General features: G+C 43.5%; 1 protein-coding gene across 2 annotated transcripts in view; it reads right to left on the reverse strand.

The window, feature by feature from the left end:
* rbm20 (RNA binding motif protein 20) overlaps positions 1-19149 on the reverse strand; it is a 47775-nt gene that overhangs the window by 18968 nt on the left and 9658 nt on the right. For both annotated transcript variants that reach the window (XM_027015378.2, XM_027015379.2), the window contains exons 2-4: positions 1234-2239; positions 455-516; positions 23-120 (exon numbers count right to left, since the gene is read on the reverse strand). In XM_027015378.2, the coding sequence (XP_026871179.2) occupies positions 23-120; positions 455-516; positions 1234-2239 (1166 nt within the window). The remainder of the gene's footprint in view (positions 1-22; positions 121-454; positions 517-1233; positions 2240-19149) is intronic.

The raw sequence follows: 19149 nt of genomic DNA on the forward strand, positions 1-19149 counted from the left end.
CTAGTCTCATGGTTCAGCTTACCTTGGCTGGTGGCGGCCGCGTACGCCATGGCGCTAGTTGCTGGCGCGCTGCTGCATCCTTCAGACACTGTGGGAAAGTGCAAAGCTCCTGGTGTCAGCCTGGGTGGAAAGGGGGAACTGCTTTTAGAAGCCCAAGTCCCATTACAGTCCGGACAGCCGTATCTTATGACCCGGCTCGAATTCGGGTCATTACCGTTGCAAACGGAGCACGAACATTCGCCTCTCTTTTAATAAGGAGACTGGCTTCTCTGATGAAGTAATCAAAGCAATGCCAAGGCAGTTGACTGATTCATCTCTGGGACTCAGACAGGTTTGCTCTAATTTCATTCGAGGGCTTTAAAGATATTGCACAACTGCCACAGAAAACACCTAACCCTCGGCAACCATTAGGCTCACTAGGCACAAAAAGTGAATCACAGCATCTTTTACTCACCCCTCAGCGTACAGTGAGCAGTTCTGAAGGTGTAACTTGCCTTTCACGTGCTGGTCCCAGTCCTGAAAACACCACACACACAATGCACGTGCACACAGAGTGCACACACACATACACAGGCACCCACGGACACACACGCACACACCTCATCAGTCAACACTGAGCTTCCCCTTAGTCTTCCTTCCCAAGTGTGAGATTCCACAGTTGGGCCAGTTAAAGTGAGCCCAACCCACAGAGAGAGCGAGGGCTGGAGCTCAGAACGGCTGAGTGACGAGAGTGGCAGAGAGCCACAGCGATGTCTGCGCTGCCCCTAAAGCCCACGTCCAGCCTTCCAGCCCTCCACGGCACCGCAGCTGTCCAGCCTGTCAGCCTAGCCTGAGAACAACAGGCGCTGGGATCAACTCGGCAGCTCTGCAGGACTACGCTTCCCAATGCAACATTTTTTAAAATGATGCTTCTGTTAAAGGACCTTAGGTGTAAGAAAGGCATTTTATAAATGATTATTATCATAATCATCAAAATAAGAGGCCCATCTTGCTTTTACCGCAGTTGGTGCCAGTGGAGCTTTGCCAAAGAAATGGTTGTGAGGGTTAAACACACTGAGACATGGGACGTGATTCACTTTTAGAGTGCAGGAGGAGTGACGAGGTTCATAACCGGGACTGAAGGAAAGCGCATGGCTCATTTGTTTACCGCCCACCCACCCAGTCAGTCATATATCCAAACACTTATCCAATCTATTATCCACTTATCCAACTTAGCCAATCAGTCTCACTCACCTTCAAGTTGTAAACTTTCTTCTCACAGATGGTGCACTGGTGCGGCAGGTGTGAAGGTGTCACTCCATGGTAGTCGTTAAACTGGTGTGCTTTTAGGGTCATTCCCACCCCCTCTTCATTCTTCTGCTGCTGCTGGTATCCCATGAACCCTTGTTGCAGCCCTCCAGCGGTGCTGAAGGCCAGGCTGCCCCTCGTGCCAAACTTGGGGTCTCCAGTAGGCTCCTCAGGGTTGTACAGTTCTGCTCTTGGGCCAATGAACGCGTGTGCGGCTGGGGTCCAGGCACTGCCCGTGGCCCCGGCACCCATGTCCACTTTACCTGAGAAAGGAAAGCTGGTTGGGGGTTTCCACTGCTCTTTGTGGTTGGACTCCTTGATCTGCTCCCCACTGCCCCCCCCAAAGCCCCCCTGCTGTCCCTCGGAGGTGTAGAAGTCTCTCTGGTAGTCTCTCTGGGTGCTGTTTTTGGGTGGTGCCACGGCTCCTCCGAACTGCACCGCATCTCCGACTTTGGTTCCCGTCCCACCCGGAAACCCAAACTGCGCACGCCGGTCAGCATCTGCCTGATATGGGACGGAATTTTTCCCGTATTCAGCGTGCAGGTTGGCGCTCTGGTTTGGGGTCCCGCCTCCTCCATATTGATTCGGCCTGATCCCTGCGTGGTTGTGGGCGAACCCACCTCCCACCAGGGTGCCCAGGACGGGAGTGGGAGGGGGGAAGGTTATGGGTGCAGGAGGGAAGCTTCTTCCGTGAGCCGGGGCCATAGTGGGGCCCCTGAGCTGGTTAAACAATGGCTGGGACATGGCCACATTGGACAGGACCTGATTGAGGACAGTTGCGGCAGCGGCGGTGCTGCTGGTCTGGGCGAGTTTGAGACGCTGCAGGGTGAGTTGAGCCTGGAGATGAGCCAGCTGCAGACCCGCTGGACTTAGCAGCAGGTTCTGACCCACCCCGCTCAAAGCTCCACCCACAGGAAGTGTCTTGTTGTCAAGCTTATCGGTTGAACCAGCACTGCAGAAAGACAGAAGTATCAAAGTCAATCAAAGTGTAAGGAATGATGTGAAGGAACAAAGCATACATATGAAGCAGGTACTCAATCTCCCAACTAAACGGTGCACTCTTTGACTCTTGTCTGTTTTGTTTTCATAACTATAGAACTCTCACATATGAATCTTTGAGATATCCATCTTCTGTACAAGATGTATATCTTCTGTGCATTCATTTGTTGAACACAGGTAGCTATTTTGCATATTTGACAGTACATACCATGATGAGGCTTTTGACAACCACTACTAAAATAATACATTTGGAGAAACCAATAACAGAATCAAAGAGTAGTGAAAATGCAAATAATCCAACAATAGAAATACCTAAAATCCAAAACATTGCAAATAAAATAAACAACAAAAAACTTGGAAAACCAAAATGCTGATCAAAAACTAGCCTTTGTATGTTCGAAGACAAATGTTTGAGGGTATATAGCAGAGCACATAGCTTCATAGAATCTAATCCTAAAGCATGCTCTTGATGGAGAGGGGAACATGGCAAACATCGCACCAGTGCCTGTTTGTCTGGGCCTGCCTGTTCCTCTCTTACTGATTAATGCGCTCGCATACTATCTAAATGTGCCACACGCTACTATCAATCAAAACACGGACAGAACCCCTGATGTTGTCCAACCTTCTCCTCACTCATACCCTTCTGGCACAAAAGCACATGATGTTTAGATAAAGGGAAAAGTCTGCTTGCTTGCCTAGTGGGGACCAGCAGGGGTGTTCACATATGGGATGTTTTAAATTCCCCCAGTCGTTCAAAGAGAATCAAAGTGACTGCAAGTTTTTTTATGTTTTCTAACATTTTGACTTCAGGACTGGACTTAAATAGTCGCTTAAATTGCCAATGACACTGTTAGATTTCATGATTGATTTCAATCCAGGAGCAAAAATACGACAATTTTACTAACTCCTGTTGTGCTTGTGACGGGGGGGCCTGGTACTGGATGTGCAGTTTTGTTTTGTTTTTTTCAAACGTGAATTTGTGCAACCGAATCTCTTAGTGGGGGATTAACGCCTGAGTGCTATGGTGTCGGAGGCTACTAGGGCTATGATATGGACTTACAGGACCATTTCCAGATCGTAAAGTTAACGTGTCGCTACCGGCGCTAAACAAGCTGGTAATAATCCGTTGTTTGGGCAAGAGGCAGGGCCCAAGGATCCACAAACACCCTGGCCGTGTCTGCTGTACCGCAAACACTTCAAAGATCACCCTTTTGTCATTGAGCGGAGCCATTGAGGGTGGTCAGCATGTAGCCTGAGTGCTAATAGATACAGTGCTGTCTAGAAGACACCATGATGCATGAGACATAGGAATGTGAAAGAATACTCCCGGCATTTATACTGGGTTGCTCTGATTGTAATCTATCAATGACACCACACTGCAGACATCGTCTTCACGGGGGTTTTATAGGCAGCTAGATTTTCACATGGGATTATTTCAAAAATAACATAAACCTTAACCGACCTCTACAAATAACAATCTTCAGCATAACTCGCCTTACACACTAAAAAGTAGAAACGGGTAATAATGACGACTTCAATACAGCTAAATCTGGTCATATCGAGTGGAACCTTTACCATGTGCCCTACAGTAGGAGGATTAAACAGAGTAAGAGCACACACAGTACAATGGCATTCATAGCGCAAATGCTGAGAACATTTACAAACAGGAAAAAAAAAAAACTTCAAGAAAGTGAAGGCTGTTCTTGGGGTGATATAGAGCATTCATCACAGTGATTTTATAGCTAAAGCAGAGCGGAGACAGACAGAGCAGCTGTTCCGCTCTAGAACACCAGAAAAAGATGCAGAAAGCTCCTCTGTATCGTCTGTGTGCAGTAAAGCACATGACGGTAATGTACACCATGTCCCTCTCTAATGTGACTCGAACACACTCAAACGTTACACTTCCTATTAGGCTACAGTTAGCTGACAAGATTTTTCATTCATCCTATGATGCATTTGTAGACCAGTGTCAGGGAGTGACTAGAATCCCAGGAAAACAATGGACAACAGTTCTATCAACATTTGCAGGAAAGAACATTAATCTAGTATTAACAGGGGTTCTTGAATTTTCATAAAAAGGATTTCTAGATCTGAGTGTGTTTTCCAAAGTTACTTCGGCAGACATTCTCAAGTGCCTGTGCTCAGGTTTTAGCCATATCCAATTTGTTTTTAGTTTACAGAGGCTACCCATGCTTAATAATGATACCCACATTTTTAACATTTGTTTGTACTCAAGATATGGAGGATTTTCATCAAATTTGGCCCAGACATGACATGAATTAGTGTAGTAATTAGTAAGACAAGAGCCTGAGATGCTAAAGATATGGCTCCACACATCCATACAGTTCACAGAATAGTGTTTCACTGTGTGTGACCTTAGATAAGTGTATGTTCGAATCACAGGACTGAACCAACAAATTTAAAATTCGGCTGATCTCTTGGCGAAGGAAAACTTGGAACATAAACAATATTTGACTTATATTTGGTCTATATTTTTTTCACATGGATATTTGAAATGCATCTTTTTCTAGACATGCTTGTTAAACATGTTAATATGTCTAAATATTCATTACTGATTATTATTAGCCTAACTGCTTAAATGTTTTTTTTCCATTTCAGTTTCTCAAAATTCCCATTCAACTCAACTCTTTCTGATTCCTGGTACACTGATCCTGGTACACTGATATCTTTGCTGTCGCAGTAACTCTTTCTTACTGGAGTAAAATATCTTTGTATCAAAATTCATTTGTTATGGCTTTGAACCAGATATAAATGCCAAATGGATTGCATGACATTAATTCTATTTGGCAACGTAAGAATTCATACCAATGTGAGCATTGTGATGAAAAGTAACATTAGTTCAACAGCTTTAGCTAACCCTAACTGAATACGAAATCATTAAAAAAAAACCAAAAGTATTATATACTTATGCATGTTCCATATCTAGCTTGACCAGTCACAGGCCCCAGAACTCCAGTGCCACAGCCAACACGGTCTGATCAGAGTTTACCACACTGACAGGGTCTCGACACAAGCCTCCTGATCCCACCCTGGTCTCCTGGGGAGCAGAGGAAGAGGATCCAGGTGTGAAATCTCCCCACCCTGATACTTCTGTTGATACTTCATGTTACTGTAACGTGACCTTGAGTCTGTGAAAGGCGCCATATAAAACGTATTATTATTAGTTTAGCATAACCGTGTGCCACCTTGATCATCCATGTCTTTGTACAGGGCAAAGTTCTCTGTCTGTTTCTATGCAAACCCTGATCTTAGCGAGGAATAGAGCCAGGCCTCGCCCTGATGACTTTGTGTTCCAGACAAGACTCAAACGTATGTTGCCCAGAGACCAACTGTCATTATTTTGTTATGGCCCACCTGCTGGTTGCTGCGCGTTGGAAAACCATTGCAGCATTGTGTGACATATCCCTCCAGATTGTCTGGGCCTGGCATTTCATCACAAGCTCACAGTGCAATCAGGATTATCTCTAGGCATGAGTTTGATGAAATCATTATCAAAAACATCCTTTTATGGACCTTTTTTTTTTTAAGATCTCACTGGGAAAGTAAACGAGCAAGCCTTATCCTTAAGTGGGTTAGAATAATTAATGGTGATTCCCCATTTAATATCTGCAATAGTGCATTATATGTAGAAAATAATTTTCCCCAAGACCTTTGCTTGCATTCATATATATATATATATATATATATATATATATATATATATATATATATATATATATATATATATATATATATATATATATAAAATTAGTATACAGCTGTATTGAGGTTTAAAATAAACTAGTATATAATATTGTGGTTATGGGCTTTTGCACAAAATTACAGATATAACAGTTACATTTGTATAAGTAATATTTTAAGTCTCACCAACAAGACATATTCTATCTATTAAATAATGGTTTATGAATGGCCTAAAATGCATGCACCCAATTAAAAAAATTTGCAATCAGAAAATATGCCAAAAACAAATTTGACAAATTTGTCTTAGTTTTCTTTTTTTTCTTTTTTTTTCTTTTCTTTTTTTTCTAAATACAAAGTGTACATTAAAGCGTTTAATAATTAAACTGATTGTGAAATCCACTAACACAAAAAGATCGATTTCAAGCTTAGCTTATAACCACCATAAAATACAACATGAAAACAAAAACACAATAATTAAAACCCAAATTTCTGTAATGCACTGCATCCACTGTGTTAGTCAGTTAAAAGCCCTTTAAAAACAAACTCCTAAATTGAATAAACTAAATCAATGATCCTGTTCACATAACAAAGGTATGTGACAATAAGGTTAAAATAGGCCTACTTCCAAAGTGTAATACAGATGCAGGCTAAATAAAATGTACGAGAAACGCGAAAAACTATGAAAGCCAGTTACCGTTATAAGTAAAGACAAGAACAGACATTAAATTAAAGAGTGGAACTTTAACCTGCCATATACGTTTTCGCAGCGGGACTCAGTAACGCAAGCGGGCCAGGGTGTCTCCCAGTGGCCGCTGCACGCCCCTCATCACGGCTCCCGCACCAAGGTCTTCTTCCGAACCTCCGCGTCTGGGCTCAGCGCGCAGGATTTAGGCTCGGACGCCTGCGGCGCGTGACATAGGCGACCCACATGCTTTGTTTTTCTGTTCGCACCACGAGGCTGAAACAGCAGTTTCTTAGAACGCAAGCAGCGCGCACGCCCCTCAGGGCGTAAATGCTCTGGCTTGCAATTAGATAAAATATTACTGAAGATGTTTTTCGTGGTATAATGTGAAAAACAGTTACATTTTATGTGCTCGAACGTGAAAACGTTTTTTAATTATTATTATTAATTTGCAAAATGACTTAAACGCAACCTTATGGAGTTTTAAATCCACTAATTAAAAGCTTTATAGAATTCATAGACACTTTCTGTTGTCATGATGAAATCGGGTAACAAACTAAAATGGTAATCCTAGCTGTTCTGACATTAGTTTTCCTAGTGCTTTATAGCCCTAGATCAAATGCCAAAAAACTTTGCTGACCTACACATAAACGACGATGTAAATCTAAATCTAACTAACTGGTACCATATGCCCACGACTTTTAAAGCATTTTACATAAGTATTACCAATCTAGGTTTTTCCCAGGACTGGTTAACTAATATAAAGGGACCATTAAACTTAGACTAACACGTGTGCATCTTTCAAAACACACACACACACACACACACACACACACACACACACACACACACACACACACACACACACACACACATTCTATTATACTGCACTAATGCATAGTTTTTATTTTCGTTTGATTGATTTACGCTAATGAGATTTGATGGGGAGAGACACGTAATAACAACTGTATGATTATATTTACACTGCGCACATAATTTTTAATGTCATGGTTGGCAGTCGAGACATATCCAACGATTTTAAGATTTTCGTGCGTTTGCCATTTAAATAAATCTAATATATGAATAAATTAACAAAACAAAGATTAAGAGCAAAAGCAAGCATATAGAAATAGAAGAACCATGCCAGTCGGCAGGTGTAGAAAATGAAAAGGATCTTTAAGAATCTTGATTCCTTAAAAGTTAATAGAAAGGTGAAGGGGAGAATAATTCTTCTTCAAACGCAAGCACATTTAGTACCTTGTTGTGAGGTTTGTCACGGCAGTGCTTCTACCCAACACCAGGAACCCCTCCGTTGCTCGAGCACCGCATGAGACTACATGCAGATCAAACAGCTTCCCAACAAGAGCTGTTGCTCTAAAGTGTCCGCGATTAGGAACTAACAAATTAGGCCCCGGCGATGACGGATCACCAAAAGGGAAGCGACGCCATGGCCCCTGCAACCTCTTATCTGCCCCCTTCGCTTAAAGCTTACGGACAGCGATGACTGTGTAGTGTTAGGCAAAGCGCAGCTCACTTCGCTACTGAAGTCCAACACGATGTGCGGTCAGAGCGCAGGGCCAGCGACTGACCTGGGCGCTGGACGTCCGCTGCCCTTTTCAGGGAGTGTCGCTCTGCTGCCGCGGCAAGCCATTCAAAGCTGCTCTGGTGCGTGCCTGCGAGTCTGCGTAGGAAAAGCTGACTCTGGCAGGCTGTTTAACCGGCACACGATGTGCTGTGATGGGAGCAAAGCGATGAAATATCAGAAGTGGCTACCGAAACCGACATTTCGGTGTCAACGAGCGTGGCAACTTCTTCTTTACGCGAACTAACCGCTTTGGGATTGCATATGTTCCATTAAAAAGTTTCTTGCTTCTTTGCTTGTATATAACAAAAAAAAAAAAAAATCAAGCAAAAAACGACGTCACCCATTTTTATTACTACATTTCCAGGGGTATTTGGGAAAAACAAAAACTTTTAAAAGGTTGCGCCGAAGATTTCGAATGGTCTACAGTACCGGGCAGTGATCCGTTTTATAAAGGAATTCATGTACGATAACACAGTCTTTGCATCTGTGCTCTTGTCACGTACGGCGTTTTAAAAGGAGAATTAGAAGAAATATGTGTTCCCAGAACCTCAGCGCATGACGAATCGCATGGCCTGGCACTGCGCAAAAAGCGGACATTCCTTTGAGGGGAAAAAAAGGCGAAACCCCCCTCAACACTGTATTCTGCATTACAGAGACGCGGGGAATGGTGAGGAAGTATTAAAGCATACGCGTGCTTCTTAATGCGCGTCAGCGTGCTTTGCGCCGTGCCAAGGCGACACCGAGCATTTCGGGTTTTTTTTCAAAATCAGCACCATTAGGACGTCCTAATGGCAGATGATCGATAAGGCCTGTTTATAACGAATGTAGGCAGTGACCGCACGAAGAGTAAGGTATAGTCTTTACTCTGCTCGGCCCATCTTCGGTAGACGAGCACAGCAGCGTGGGCAAATTCGCTCTGACTACTACCAAAACATTTCGGGTTATGGCCCGCAACACAACAATCTTTAATTAAAATCGCACAATGTGTAAAATCATCAAATGCTATTAAGCGTTCTTCAAAAGCTCACTGTAAGCTGTGTTTAATTACTGTAAGGTGGTCTGTTTTTAAATAGGTCTTTTACCTTTTAAAATAAGTCATTTTTAAAGAATCAATTATTGCAATAACTATTTATGTTAATCACTAACAAGTCTCAGCAATGTAATTAACATACGAAGTCTAACAATAAATACGACTGCTTTTGCAGAACCTTTGCACCAGATGTGACTTCGATTAGGTGGCAGATTGTAGCTGTAATTTCCTACTGTTGCCGATTCCTAATTTGCAATTGCTATTTAATGCGCATTAGGCTGCTGTTAATCACGTGACCCAGGCGCTACAGCGTCAACTGTACTGTCACACGTCAACACTGCATGGGATACGCTAGCACATCGACGACAGACACGCGACGCGAAGGTAACAAATGCTTTATTGAGGTTTATTAAGAATTGAGTGAAGCTCTTTGTGCACCAAAGGTCACTGGTTATGAACTACCAAGAAAAGACTAAACTGCTCCACATGGACCGTTGACCTGATAAAATCGGTGTCATCTTAACAGACGTCACGCACCAGTATGAATACGGAATACGTTCTCTGAATCATTCCCTAAATGCACTGCCATTATTGTTTTTATATCATATACAGGCTTAATACCAGCACTAATACTCTAAGCCTGACTAGCAAATCGTAACTGTCATAAGGAAAAGCTTTATGACAGACTTTATTCCCTCACACCATATGAAAACCTCAGCTGGTGATAATGTGGGGGAATAGAGACCAATAGAAATGGTCCAAAATGACTTGAGAGAAACTGTGTAGGTCAACAGGCAGATGTTAACAACGTTTTTATGATATCCTGTAAAGTTACATATTCAGAGATACGAGGTTTTCATTTGACAGTGAGGACCTATTACTGTGCGGCCCTGTGGCGGGCAACTCCACTCTAGCTGCACTATATCTGTATATGTAAGTAAATCTTGAAGATGTGAACCTATACAACGTATTAAATAAAACATTCTTTCCAGGATATCTGTAGTGTAGCAGGAAAAAAAACATTTGTCATTTATCTAAGTGTATAAGCATACACTTCCCAGCGAGGTGCCCTGGCATGAGATTTATAGGGGCTCATCTGCTGGTTTTAGGCAGAACAATCTGCATTTCAGATTCCCTGTGTCTCTGAATCCTGGTGAGGTGAAGGCCAGGGGTCCGCAGTCTCCTAAATGGCCTGCTGAGATGGGAACACCAGACCAGCGCTCTGCCAGACGCTACTGCCTGTATTAAAGCCGACAAATGTGTGAGCAGGTTATCAGTGATCATAAAAAAATGGGGTATTATCTCTCAAGGGACAGAGAGTGCTGGACTAATGTTAAGTAAACGTTACCTTCAACCTTAGAGTAATTAAAAAGGAAGGATACAAGTGGAGAAATAACAAATGACATTACTTGGCCTAATAAAATATTTTAGGTCTTGTTTACATGGTAAAAAATATAATAATATTTAAACACTATGCTGTGATTATTTAAGGGTTACATATTTTTGCTGCTGCAGTCGGCACTTTAATTCCACCTCTACCTTCTGCACTCATTCTGTATTTATTAGCACCTCACTATATTTTTCTCTGTTTTGTTCTACAGCTTTTTTATCATCTGTTTTTATAACTGCACTACAGAAGTGGCCTGAAGTGTTTCCTTATACCTTTAATTGGTATAATGACAATAAAGTTGAATTGAAGATATACAGTCAAACTTCAACTTTGACTGTTCGATTTGATTATTTGTGAGTTTATCATCAATAATAATGCTGCCTACTGGAGAAAATCATAGATGATGTGCATAGACTAGAAAATGTCATGAAAACTAGTTTAGTAAGTCATAAATATATAAAATACATGTTATTGATCTAATTATTTACTGCCATAAATATATACATAAATGTATTATAAAGAGTATAAATTTTGTATCATAAATTTTGTAAAAGGCTTTATTAAATAACTGAGGACTATGCACTCTGGGGATGCCACGCTCTTAGTCTTTGGGTTAAATATGATCAGCAGTATTATGAGTTAAGGTCTGGACGGGCCTAGACATATTTGAGTGGTCTTCCCACTTTCACGGGGGTCCTACACACTGCAAATATGGGGGAAAAAAGTTGGAAAAATTTTGCTAATAAAATATAGATCCCACGTTTGTATCAGTGCTAGAACTCATTGAGTTCACGTGTGTGTCTGATGTCGAACACAGGAATGGGATCACTCAAGCCTAAATAACTAAAACTGTATAAAAAGTCACGTTACTTGTATTTCTTGCATCACTGAAGCTAAAGAAAACAAAAAGAGAGGGAGAAAGATTTTTCCAACAGACTAACGGCTCAAAGCAGGCATCGGGGGCTTATTCGTTCCCTTAAAAAGACGGTCAGGCCAAGCCGTAATTTTAAGGTCGCAGAAAGCACTGAACAATGCTAGGCCTGCCTGTAGCCACTAGGTGGCGTCTCAAGCTTTTTCATCTTCTGTGCAGCACCTGGTACGTTCATAAGCTTCCCAGAGCAATATGAGGGCGCTGTACCTTGGGAGATAAATGTGCACACTCCTAGACACTCTCAGTAAATAAAAGTCTTACACAAGGTTAGTCTTACACAAGGCTAATGTAGACAGAGCGTCCGCCACCAAACACCCACCTGCTGCACTAATGAGTTGCTATTTCAGTAGAATGAATCAACACATTAAAAAGGAATTGAGAGAATTGGGGCGACATGATGCTTTTAATGTTTGCGTGAGTGAACGTGGCAATGTATTAGATCTTACAGGTCCAGACAGCTTTTGTCATGATTTGTCCAAGAACTGTAGACTCCAAGATCGATCTCCAACAATTAGGATAAAGCTACAGTTAACCGATATAAACCAGTCAGGCAACATAATATGACTGATGCATATGCAAAACCATGGGGATAATAGCTTCAGGCTAATGAATCAAACGAGTTGTAAACAACCCATCGGCTGGTTGGGTCTGAGGGTGCAAGGCTGCGCATGAGTGAGGCAGTGACTAATGAGAGTCAGGTCCTGACCCTGCCCACAGTCCTAACCCTAATGCTAGCATGGCTGCCAACTCGTAAGGCCCAAACCTCTAAAGGACATTGTATGGGCTATATAAAGGAATGAGGAGAATGCAGAAGGGGAGACACATGGGGAATTTTATACTTGGGTGCAGTGCAGGACTTTTCCCTCACAGAACAGGGTTACTCGTGCTATGGAATGTGACATGTTTGGATGACTGAACTTCACGTCTGTGGCTGCTGTGTGCCTTTTGGGGACAAGGACGAAGACGAGCAGGTGTGGGGATGGCTTCAAAGTCAGGCGTCGTTTCACCCAGGTGTAGGCTGAGACGCCCCAGACTCGCGTAGCCTGGGGCTCCCTCCAAGTTCTCCAGTGTTCTGACATGTGAGGAGACCTGGTCTGGTCGGAAGCCTGGCGCTGACAGCAGTAAGAATAATGGCCACTGTCCCTGCTGCTGACAGTACATGTCAGAGAGTGCCCTGTGGAGCAGGGGCCCTGTTGGCACAGCAGCCCCTTGCTTGGATCTGCACGGCAGGTGCTGGCAACAGGAACCGGTGGAGAAAACCAAATCTGCCCGGCATGTACAGCCATGAGCCGCAGTCCGCAGTCTAGAGCTCTGGCCAATACTCACATAGATACAATCACAGACAGTATAGTCTCTCTCTGTCTCTCTCACTGTGTGTCTTCATTAGGGTCAACACCGTCCAGCCAAGCAGAAGCACAGGAAAAAGGGCACGGATGAGACCATGGTAAGATACAGCACAGGATGAATTACAACAAGATGAACACCGGAGGAAGAACACACAAAACAGAGAGCAGTATCAAGGCATAGTATGTAGGTGGAACAACTCGAGGCAAGACTTCACAAATACACAAGAAACCAAAAGTATTTATCCAGAGCAGAGAGAGCTGTAAAGAGCAGATATTTGTCCACAGGACAAACAGGTATATTCCACTCCCTCTTTCCCTCGCTTTATACTAATTAAACACAGTTATTATAGTTTCATAAGGGCCTAATAACCTTAAGTAAAAAAAAACAACAACAATGAAATGAAACTCTTAACTAACTACTGGCAGGTAATATGATGTTAGTTAGCATGATAAATTGCAATATGCCTTTCTTAGAAACGTTCTTATGGGTTTTGATTGATTAATTAATTAATTAATGACCACATGCAAATAAACACATACATTCATATAAAAAGCTGTAAAATAAATAAATAAATAAATAAATTGAAAAGATCATAACTATCAAATTAACTACATTCACATTTTATTTATTTACTTACGTTTTAACGTTATAACTTTACCAATTATTAGATTTTTTCCCTTTTGCTTCTTCTTGAATAGTTTTGCACACATTGTATTAAAAACATCTTGGTCTTCATACCGTTTTTAAAATACGATACCCTAAAAACCCTACATATCATGACGTGAATTATGCAATGTGAAATCCTAAAGTATTCTGATATTCTTTTAGCCTCATCACCCATCCCTGCTGTAAATATTTCCACAGCTGAGCGTTCTTGGGCGGTTGTGGGTTTTTTTGGTCAGAGTGACGCTGTAATGGTATCCAACCCCACCCCCACTGCTCTCAAGGCTGCCAGTGAGCGTGCCCCATCAAACTAGCATTTTCCCATCTGTCAGCAGTATCAGCCTGTGAATGCCTGTTGCACCCGGACCCTCCCCAGCGACACAGCCCAATCCAGCCAATCGGAACATGTGACTACCCCAGTAACGTGTTGTACTCAGCCAATCGGAGCCCAGGTCTTCATCCACCTGCCTCTCAGTCCACACATGGAAAACTATGCCAGAAACCCCACCCCCTGGTAAGGCGCATAAGGAGTCGTTGAAAGTGACAGCGCTAGCGCTGGACTCCCTGTCTGGGAAGTCAGCGAGTGGGAAGCAGCACCCCATTGCGGTGAAATGATTCTTTACGGCACGCAGAGAGGCTACGCATGACTGAAACGCATGTGTGTGACGTGCAGCGCGACTGGCGGCGCTCATTTGCCTAGCAAGCTTTCTCAGGAGGGAGGCGGGACACGCGTGGTGGTGTGTCCGATGTGGCTGTTGCTTGTGGCAGTATCTCAGCGGGATGGTGGAGTCTCTTGAGAGCATGGGCAGGACCAAAAGCTCACCTACATGCCGTCCGCGTCACATTGCCTTCCAGGATGTTTTAGAGCATGTATATCTATATTTACCCTTTTGGCAGAATAAAGAAGACAGAGGTGGATCTGGCACTGCAAATACAGAAAGTATCAAGTAGATGAACAAAAAGCAAATATTAAGCCTTTTATGTACATGTACACGTACGCACACCCACACACACTGCATAATTTCTATAAAGAAGATGCAATTACAGTGGACATGAGCCATTTGGATCCTGTACATGTTGAATAGTGTGATATGCAAAGCACTGCTGAATAGACAGTGGACCAGAAGCTCTGAACAGCACCGGGTGGGAGTGGGTGAATTATCTACAGCCCAGGGAACTCACAAAGGAAACGACTTGGGAAACTAAAAAAAAAAAAAACACCACTCAGCAGAATGGCTTAGATAGAGAGCAAGGTAGTGACCGAGCTGCAGACTATAGATAACGCAGTAGGAGACGACTTTATGTCAGGCTGAGACGTTTCGGAAGGTAAGTGAAAGAAAGATATGGAGAAGAGAGAAAAACAGAGAAACGGACAGAGAAGAAGGGGGAGGCAGGAGAAGAGAGAGGGAGAGAAACAGAGGTTTCCTTTTGTTACTGTGGTACCCTCATTTGGAAGAAGGCCTGAAGTTTTGAGGCTGTTTAGTTGAAGAAGGTGACTGTCATAACGATCAGTCGCTTTTAGGCTTGAAGTCATTTGTGCTCTTTTATACTCTGAATAAACGCTTTCACTGCTACTGTCTCTACTGATTAAAAATAAGTATGTGGCAAAGGAAAGGAAACAGTCCAAAATAGCTTTGGTAAAGTAATGAAAATAAAGCTCTACACCATGGATGTGCAGAGCCAGAGCTGTGTTTAATTTAGCTCCGCTAGAGTGAAGAGCCTTCCCTTATCTTCCAGAGGATGTGAGGTGAATGCCAGAGAAATACCACTGCTCTCTGTCTGTTCACTCACAACTGATGACAGCTGTATGGGAGGTATCCTGCATATGTCTCTCTCTCTCTCTCTCTCTCTCTCTCTCTCTCTCTCTCTCTCTCTCTCTCTCTCTCTCTCTCTCTCTCTCTCTCTCTCTCTCTCTCTCTGTCTCTCTCTCTCTCTCTCTCTCTCTCTCTCTCTCTCTCTCACACACACACACACACACACACACACACACACTTACTTTTGCTCACAGCCTTCTTCAAGCACACATACTCTCATTAATGCATTTCTCTCACACACCCAAGCTGTACTGTATAAACAGATAATTAACAGGACATAGCTCTATCACAGGGGCTGAGGTTAAATTTGCAACTGGGGTCCAATTACAGCCAATTGGTTAATAGCAGCTATCATCGGCGTGCTGCCTCTGTCTTCCTCCCTCTGGGCTCATCGATTAGGCAGGATCATCTGGTGAGAGGGCAGTGAGGCGGATCATGACCCAAGCTGACACTCCGCAACACTTAAGTCTTACTAGTCACGGTATGGGAACAAATACACTGACAGAGATGCATTCACCAGAACCCCACAAGCGGTTTCCCTCCGCCTGCAAATATGTAAGTGCTGACCCATTGCAGACACTGGCCACAGGGTAGGTAAGCGGTTTTTGTGTGTGTCTGGGAGCCCAGTACAGCATACAGATAGAAATGACCCATCTCTCCCAGCACAAGCTCTGTCATTACTCCAGCTGCCAGATTAGCCAAGGCACTGGGGGAGGGGGGAGGGCGTAGTTAGGGGACCCTGGGGGGGACACGAAGCTCCAGATAAGAGCTGGCGGTCCTGCCGCCACTGCTGGCGCTAATGCGAGCAATGCTAATAGCCCTGGCTCGTGGCTTCTCTGGGCTGCAGCAGCGGCATCCTGAGTCATATGACAACCCTCTCAGCTGCCTCGGATGCCTGAGCTGAAATGTCAGCTGAACCTTTCAGAGATCCCACCTCTCTAACAGCACCATCTACATGTAACGAGCGATCACAGGTGCCGATATATTGTCAGGAAAATGCTGCTCGATGGGCTTAAGTAAGTGCGAGCATGTTCAACAGGAATTGCAAGTGTGCTTGACTATCTCCACGTGGCTTCAGTTTAGTTTCTCAGGGCCAGAGCATCATATACAGGAACATATGCAAGGCACATGAGCTCAGTGTGTCATACAGAGTTACATAAGACTCCTTCTGTCTGGTGTTGCATCATCTCCCAGCAGTGCCTGTGGCAGGTCTGACCCAGTTGTGAGAGTGATGCTAGAGCTGTGGGAGGCCGTGAGTCACCCTGCTCCCCAGAAACAGCCGCGTGACTGACGGAGCGTGCGCGCGGCGACGGGGCCATTCGCACCACTCGCGCAGCCCATGACTGTGGATTCCACTTAAAAAAATCATGAAAGGCAAAGCTGCAACCAGAACCACCCGAACTGTATCCAGGTCCCAGAACAACTCAAATAAAGAACACAACAACTTAGAATAGCTCAAATTGTACAAGTCAATTCACACCCTGCTCAAAATAATTGAATTACAACCATAACAGCTCAAACTGTCGGGCTGATAAGAGCCAACATCCACAGCATGGTAAAGGAAAGAATCGCAAACATAACAAATGTTTGACAGGTGGCCACAGACTCTTGAGTTCATGTCGTTCTTCCTCAAAAAATGTTCCCCACTTTCTACAATTAGTGTATCCATTCCAGAAACCAATAGTCCCGTCCAGAGGACTGAAAAAGGACTGTTAACAGCTTGAAATTCTTCTCAATACAATCAGAGAATGAAAGTGTGATACTGAAATGGAATGGCATCTAAATGTCTTGATCCTTTGTGAACTGATTCTCACCACTCTTCGTTACAGCATAAACAAATCAATGTGCCTATTAGTTCAGTCACTAATATGGTGCAGAATATTTGGCAGGTGCTTTCCAGTTTTTTATTACAGAAAGATGATCCTGAGTTTGGGAGAAAGACAAGCTGTTCTAGAGTCTGTAAAGCCTAGCTTATTAAAACCAAACTTCTCTTCCACTTTCCAACAGGAAGGCAAGGCAGAAAAAAAAAGAATTTTACACGCACACACACACAACCCCCATACACACATACACATTTTATTTATTTAGAAGACTTAGGCTTTAAGGAGACGCTCTTATTGAGAGGGACTTACAAAAGTGCTGTGTACATACAGAATGCATCCTAGCCAATTGAATAGGGTAGCGTCCAAAATATCAGTGACAAGACACTGCTAGATACAGGAGTCAATGCTGATACACCTAGACATATTGAAAGCCTATGTTTGGCATTAGGTTTTCACTTTCATTTTGGAAGAAGTACAGAATGTGTTAACAGTTGTCTTAAATATCCCTAAAATCCTGGGGAAACAAACACAAGGCCTTTATAAATGGTGTGTAAGAAAGAAGGCTTAGAAAAGCTGTGCTGAAACCAGTGGATTATGGGAAATTCTTCTGGTCATTTAGACCTTATTCATCAAACATGCTAAACAGTAGGGTAGAAGGCTTGGCATGGATTTCAACTGTCAACAGCTCAACAAAATGTTGCCTGACTGTAGTTACTCTCCATGTGCTATAGGACCTAGCAGGTCCCGTGACTGCAGTACATGCAGTACATGCATGCAGAATGTCAGACATTGTTGCCCATTGGCTTTGGTGCAGTTACCATTTAAATACACAAATGGTGAGTTGTATCAAGTCCCTCACCCCTCCCGTTCTCAACACACCTGCTGCTGTAGACAGCGCATGCAGCGTTGGCATTTATCCAGCGCACCTGGCGGCCAACGGCACAAGAGCCGGTTTCCCTTCCACACAGGGTTCAAACTTGCGTTGCCTGTTTATGGGAAAAGCAAGATCCTGCATGCTGATAGAATGTCATTTTGAAGCCTAATACCTCACAAATCTTCTCTGGCGTGAGGGCTGTCGTGCGCTGGGGGGGGGGGGGGATGAAAAGCTGCCAGGATGTGCAAATTTAGGGCCGTCTACAGGGAGGGGCTACGAGCCAAGATACAAACCAGAGAAAGGGGTGGTGGCAATAAATTACATTTATGGCATTTAGCTGACACTTATGCAGAGCAACTTGCAATTTTGACTTGAGTGATTGAGGGTTAAGGGCCTTGCCCATGGGCCAAACAGTGGCAACTTGGTAGCAGTGGAGCTTGAACCAGCAACCTTCTGATTACAAGTCAAGTACCTTAACCACTGAGCTCCCACAGTTATTTGCTGGCATTAGCTGAATGTTGACAGAACACTGATGTCATTATGTTTACAGTTGGAAGTTGCTAAACTTACTTGTATACCACATCCCATGACTACCCTTGGCATGTCTGGGTAGCTCCCCCATTAAATCTATAAAATCTATTAAAACTATAAAACCACCTCTTTTTAGCTGTCTTACTCTATTATCCTTAATACATCACCAACATGTCTGTATCTCACTCTTTTACATCTTATTTTTAGAGTATTTTTGCATGTTAAATTGGCCCCATCTTTGGCAGGCTTGTCTGCTGACCGAGGTCCATTCTTCCCAGACAAGGCTCTTTGGTTTCAGGCACAGTATGGAATGCCTGAGATCGCTCTGCCTGTTGTAGCACCCATCACACTTCAACATCGCTGACGCAGGCTCCCCGACAGATGGAGGGAGATGCGAAAGTAGGAGAAATGGGAGCCAGCGGACCTGTGAAAGCCCTGCTTAAAATGATCAGAAGGTGGGCACCAAGAGAAGACATTTTAAAACCACCTCC

The sequence above is a fragment of the Electrophorus electricus genome, chromosome 21, assembly GCF_013358815.1.
Source record: "Electrophorus electricus isolate fEleEle1 chromosome 21, fEleEle1.pri, whole genome shotgun sequence".
NCBI classification, from domain to species: Eukaryota; Metazoa; Chordata; class Actinopteri; order Gymnotiformes; family Gymnotidae; genus Electrophorus; species Electrophorus electricus.